The 7,032-nt window shown below is 38.3% G+C and overlaps 1 protein-coding gene across 1 annotated transcript; it reads left to right on the forward strand.

The window, feature by feature from the left end:
- The first annotated feature begins 1,543 nt into the window (after positions 1-1,543).
- On the forward strand, positions 1,544-6,781 carry LOC131851826 (uncharacterized). The gene has a single exon (XM_059202389.1). It carries the CDS (start codon positions 1,544-1,546, stop codon positions 6,779-6,781), a length of 5,238 nt encoding a protein of 1,745 aa, XP_059058372.1.
- Positions 6,782-7,032: the final 251 nt, after the last annotated feature.

Consider the following 7,032-nt stretch of genomic DNA (forward strand, 5'->3'; position numbering starts at 1 on the left):
ACTGCGGTCCGATATAGACCAACCATAACGGTTGTATTTTGGCGACTGACTGTAATGTACACAAACGGTGGCCGACCGGCAGAAACACACATAACTATAACTGCGGTCCGATATAGACCAACCAAAAGTCTTAATGTTGGGGATATGAAAAAATCCTGCCCTCTGGCGGACGCGGCGCGCAACACTAGTGACACATTCGATCGCGGGAACGAACAGCGGTTACGGCGGTCATATTAAAAACTTGGTGCAAATTGGCGGATTTTTGGTGTATTTGGGGTGAGTATAGGGACAATTTTATATTTTATTTATTATTTCGTGTACACAAAAGTGATTAGATAATAGGCATCGGCAGAGGTATATTTGTAAACGCCCTGAACCAGCGACTTTAACGCGGGGTGAAGAAAAGGTGACGAAATTATTACCACCGAATACCACTAATATATATAAAATTAACATTGGTCACTTCGAGACGGATCGGAGTTTATCCTTTGTCGTTGTTTATTTCTAATCATTTACAGAAAAACACATAAAATCGCGGATACACTATATTTGAGGTTATTCCTACCTACGTAATAAAATTATCATAATTTAAAAACTAATTGCACACTATACACATAATTTGCGGTAATATTTATGTTTCAGTGTTAGGCATTGGTATATATATGTTTTGGTTCCCTCCCATATAATTATACTTTCACAATTTCATTACTTTTACATGACAAATACTTCACCTTACCGGCATATTTGATATTTTGTAGTTTAATTGCGGTTAAATTATTGTCTCCTGGATATTAGGGGTTATATTGTTATTAGTTTTGTGTGTGTTTTATTTTAAATCCAAAGTAAATAAAGACGGTCTTATTTACTTTTGGTAATAAATTATTGTTAAATGGTAGTAGATATAGTATTCTAATTTCATTACTTTGACTATACATTAATTGGCCTTGCGTTCAATAGTTCGACTTCGTATTATTAAGTTGGTACTTCAAATCCCAACAACTGTTTTTGTTTTTTTTTGTTTATTTTATTATTTACGTTATTCCTTGGGGTTTGTTATAAAATTTCAGTGTATTTGTATAATATATTTTTTTTTTTTTTTTTTTTTTTTTATTATTATTTTCATAATTTTTGCAAACAGTGTAACTAAGCTAATTTGTAATTAGGTGTCTTTAGAAATAGTTTACATTAATAACTATTTTGTGGTTTATTGTCGATTAATGAGCGTTAGATATTTGCGATAGTTTTTAATACTTGAATCGGAAAATTAAGTATTATTCCTGTAGTAGTTTAGGCATAACTTACTTTGTTTTTTATGTAATTGTTGTTACTGAATATACTTGTTTAGTATAAGTTATAGTGCCAGTTGAAGGTATTTGTATAAGTATAATTTGTGTTATTTTTTAAATATTTATAAGTAAATTAAACTTGAGTTTATTATATATTAAGTACTTTTACAAAATTGATAGTTCGCGTTTGCTTACGTTTTTTTGAATTGGGGTTTTGTTTTACTTACGTTTGTTTGTTTTGTCACTTACTATCGAAAATGACAACGGCGGTTAAGAAAATTCAATTTAGGTACGATAAAGCCACTCACAATATTGATTACATTTATGATCTCGTGCGGACAGATTCGTTAACATTGGAACAAAAGACTGAGTTTCAAGTTAGGTATGCGGACTTAGAAAATAATTATCAAGAATTTGATTCTATGCATTCGGAGATGCAACTCAAGGCGGATGAATCGGAGTTAGAGAAACTTAAGACGGTCTTTGAGACATATAATAAGAAGTATTATTTTATAAAGCGGCGATATATTGAGTTATCTCTTGAAACTAAAGCGGATTACTGTGGTGACAATATAAAGACCGACACTAATCTCAAGTCTAAAGTGATTTTACCTAGGTTAGCGCTGCCCTCATTTTCAGGGAAATTACAGGAATTTAATTCCTTCATGGAACTTTTTCAATCATTGATTGATCAAGATGTAACATTAACTAATACTGAAAAATTGTATTATTTATCTAGTTCTTTAGTAGGAGAACCAAAAACATTAATTCAGCATTTATCTATTGTCGGTGATAATTACTCCATTGCATTAGAATTACTTAAGGCACGTTATAATAATAAACGTTTGTTAGCGGATAAATTATTACACAATTTATTAAGCGCGGCGCCCGTCACATATAAAAATTTGAGTGGACTAAAATTGTTTGTGAATACTTTGCTCGAAAATACGAAGGCTTTAGAAAAGATGAATTTTCCAGTAGATTCGTGGTCTTATATATTATTTTACATAAATTTTCAAAAATTAGATAGTAACTTAAAAAGGGATTTTGAAAATAAGTTTGATGAAAAGGAACTACCTGCCTTTGAAGATTTATTGAAATTTTTAGAAGGTGAGATTCGTAAATTGGAATCTAGTGCGGATCCTGATTCCAGTGCTCATATGCGGCGTAGAACGTCAGCTCCAGCGGTACGGGCTGTACATTCGGTAGTTCACAATGAAGTTAGCTCGGTATGTAAATACTGCGGAAAGAGCGGTCACTTCATCGCTAAGTGCGAGAAGTTTTTGAGTTTAAAGCCTACCATCCGAAAGCGACACGTAATATCCACTAACTTATGCTTTCGATGCCTTAATAGTCATAACATTGCTAATTGCCAATATAATCGAAATTGTTATAAATGCAGTTCACCTAAACATCATTCCTTATTACATTTTGACATACCTGCGGGGTCACGGGAACGTCAACCCCGTTTATCTATTAATAATGTCCCAAGCAAGACGGATGCTACGGAACATCCGCCTCAGGAGACGGCTCCTACAGCTAGGGTTTCATCGGCAAGTACAGGCAGCAATGAGGTGTTTGGAGGAATGGCATCACAGGCCACTGGTACTTATCAACGGACGGTATTACTGTCAACGGCTATCATACGAGTACTGGATAAACACGGTTATTACCAGGAGGCACGTGCATTACTAGATGGCGGCAGTCAGGGTACCTTTATTTCGGAACATTGTGCCAACAGACTGGGCTTAAAGCGGTTGAGGTCTAATGTTATATCAGTCACGGGACTGAGTGGTATTCCTGTAACTGGCTGCAAGGGAGTAGTTAATTTAAATATAATGCCTAGGTACACAGATCTACCTGTTCTTTACACTGCAGCTACAGTGTTAAATAAGATCACGCGAAATTTGCCAGGTTTTTCCTTATCTCCTCATTTAGCGGAAAGTTATAGAGGTATACTTCTTGCTGATGAACAATTTTATATCAGTCGGGGAATTGATATTTTAATTGGTGCGGATCTTATTGCAGATATTTATTTGGGGGATGGTACTATAAAGATACATGATAATTTACCTCGTGCCATGAATACGGTGTTCGGGCATGTGTTGACTGGGCCTGTTATTTGTCCGGTTGCGGAACCAGCTTCTCAGGAGACTCATTTTTTGCAAACTTTTTGCTGTAATATTTCAACCGATAGCATTTTGGAGCGATTTTGGGAGGTGGAAGATATTCCTAGCGCAGTGGAAGATCCTAAGGATATGGAATGCGAGTCTATGTTTGTTGGTACTCATCAGCGGTACGAGAGCGGAAGGTATGTCGTAAACTTACCTTTTTTATCGAACAGGCCGTCTCTTGGAGATTCAGTTTTATTGGCTAAAAGGCGTTTTTTCACAATGGAACGAAAACTGCAGTTAAATGAGTCGCTGCGGAAAAAATATGTAGATTTTATGCGGGAATATGCGGAAAAGGGACATATGTCACTCTGTGTCGGAAAACCAGAAGACTATGATTCCGGTTGTTATATTATATGTCACCATGGAATCTTTAAAACAGATTCAGATAATATAAGAGTCGTATTTGATGCTAGCGGCAAGACTAGCAACGGAGTAAGTCTTAATGACTGTTTACATGCTGGACCAAAGTTACAACGTGATATTATGGAGATCATTTGCAGATTTAGACTACATAAATATGTATTCACTACGGATATCCGAATGATGTTCCGACAGATTTTAATTACTCCGAAAGATCGTGCACATCAACTCATCTTCTGGAGGGAGTCTCCTGATATGCCCCTTCAACTGTATGAATTGAACACAGTAACGTATGGCATGAAGTCTAGTCCTTATCTCGCAATACGGACGTTGAGACAATTAGCGGATGACGAAGAAAGACGATTTCCGGCGGCGGCGCGTCTTCTCCGGTCTTCAGTTTATATGGACGATATTTTGGGCGGTGCGGATACCCTGGAGGAGACTCAAAGTCTTAAGCGGGACGTAGTGGATTTACTGAAGTCTGGCGGATTTGAACTCAGTAAATGGACGTCAAATACTACGGATTTGTTAAAAGACATTCCAGCGGAACATTTGGAGAAACCTCGAATTTTTAAAGACAACGCGGATGGGCCTAGCTTCATTAAGCTATTGGGAATCCAATGGGATCCAAGTAGTGACAGTTTTTCTTACCATACCAGATTTAATGATATGGAAATTTGTACAAAACGATCGATCTTATCGACATTAGCACGGACCTTTGACCCATTGGGTTGGATCTCCCCTGTAATTTTTCAGGGAAAGATTTTAATGCAACGTCTATGGTTGTTAAGGTTGTCATGGGATGACAAACCTCCGGCAGACGTTGTTGCGGAATGGCAAGGTATTTTAAACAATCTGCCTATGATTGGAAATCTTAAAATGGAACGATTTGCATTGGGAAACTCTGGAACGTGTTCTATACATGGTTTTGCGGATGCGTCTGAACTTGGATATGGGGCTGCTGTTTATTTGAGAACAGTGGGAAAAAGCGGTCAAGTTAAGATCGTTTTAATGATGGCTAAATCACGGGTTTCACCTGTAAAGTCAAGGCTTACTATTCCGAAACTGGAGCTTTGCGGAGCAGCTTTACTTGTGCGGCTTGTAAAGTACGTGGTGGATTCAATTAACGAGCATGTGAACATTGAGGATGTTGTGTGCTGGTCTGATAGTACTATCGTACTTTCTTGGTTGCGGATATCACCCCATCTTTTACAGACATTTGAAGGAAACAGAGTCTCACAAATTATTAATTGCGGTTTGAATATAACGTGGCGACACGTACCCTCGGAACTGAACCCTGCCGACATAGCAAGTCGTGGTTGTCGAGCTTCGGAACTGCTCGAGCACAAATTGTGGTGGGGCCCCTCCTGGCTTCAAGGTCATGCGGATACCTGGCCTTTGAGTGAAATTAATAAAACTGAGTATGACTTACCTGGTATTCGAAAGACGGTGGTGAAGGTTCACGCGGTGATGGTCAAGAGAGATCCTATTTTTTTGCGGTTTAGTTCTTTGAATATGCTGTTAGCGGTAGTGGCGTATTGTTATAGGTTTTTTAGTAATTGTAAAAATCCAAACCATAAGGTTACCGGAGTTTTGACAACAAAAGAACGACAATCGGTTTTACTGCGGTTGATAAAACTAGTCCAAATTGCGGAGTTTGCGGATGATTTAAGTTGCCTCAAGCGGAGTAGTTTTTGTTCTTTACGTTTAAGGCGGCTTATGCCTTTTATTTGCGGGGAGGGCCTTTTGCGTGTCGGAGGACGCTTAAATCATTCCGATTTGTCATATAATCGAAAGCATCCGGTTCTTTTGCCAAAGGATCATCCATTAACGAGTTTAATTATAGATCATCATCATAAAATTCACTGTCATGCGGGATCGACTGCCTTGCAAGCCATTTTACAGACTCAATTTTGGATCATTTCGGCACGACAAGCTATACGTACCAGAATTTTTAAATGTATTTCTTGTTTTCGGACAAAGGCTAAACCTACAGAACCATTAATGTCTGCCTTACCTACGGATAGAGTAGTTGCTACTGGAGTTTTTCATACCGTGCAAACGGATTTTGCCGGACCATTTATAATAAAATCTTCTCGTTTACGTAACGCAAAACCATTGAAAGCATATCTTTGTGTTTTCATTTGTTCTTCGACTAAGTGCGTTCATCTTGAATGTGTTACGGACCTCTCGACAGAGGGTTTTCTTGCGGCTCTAACGAGATTTACGTCTCGACGCGGACTACCTCGTGTGATTCGTTCGGATAACGGCACTAACTATGTAGGTACCAATCGACACTTAGATGAGGTACAAAGGTATTTAGCTTCTCGGGAAGTACAATCGCAACTTAGTAGTAGCGCAGGTAAACGCGATATTACCTGGCGTTTTAATGCACCTGCAGCGCCTCATTTTGGCGGTCTTTTTGAGGCAACTGTAAAGGCGGCGAAGACTTTATTGCGGAGAGTCATCGGTGACCAGATATTGACATTTGAGGAGCTAGTAACTATATTCACTAAAGTTGAAGCCGTCCTCAATTGTCGCCCGTTGTGTCCTCTGACGCAGGATCCCCAAGATTTGGAGGTGTTAACACCTGCGCATTTTTTAATCGGACGCTCGTTATTATCTGTACCGGAATATAATTTTGAAGACATCCCAAACTCACGGTTGAGTCGGTACAATCTAATTCAGGCTCTTTCACAGAGATTCTGGAGAAAATGGAGTGAGCGGTACCTCCATTCTCTTCAAATGCGGAATAAATGGACGTCTCCTATAGATCCTCCTAAGGTGGATGACTTGGTCCTAATTAAAGAGGAAAATTTACCTCCTTTAAAGTGGAGATTGGGCAGGATTGTAGAATTGTTGCCGGGTAAAGATGGTGTAGTACGAGTGGTAAGGCTTATCACTTCAACAGGCACTATAACTCGTCCGGTTGTGAAGATTTGTAGACTCCCCACTAACTAATGGTTTCATATTTATTTATTTCATTATTTTTTAAAAATCTTATTGTGTTAGTTTTCTTGCGGTATTTTTAGCGAATTCTGTACATGAGCGGTCTATATAATTTTATAATTTTTGTTTTTCTGTATTTATTTACTTTTTGTTTTGATAAAGGCAATCAGCCTTTCTCGGGCAGGGGGATGTGTAATTTTCCTGCAATTATTGTCATTTTTCGCGGCACTACACCTTCAACATACCACAACACACCTACACTA

Source organism: Achroia grisella, unplaced genomic scaffold, assembly GCF_030625045.1.
Source record: "Achroia grisella isolate CSIRO2021 unplaced genomic scaffold, CSIRO_AGI_Agris_v1 utg808, whole genome shotgun sequence".
NCBI classification, from domain to species: Eukaryota; Metazoa; Arthropoda; class Insecta; order Lepidoptera; family Pyralidae; genus Achroia; species Achroia grisella.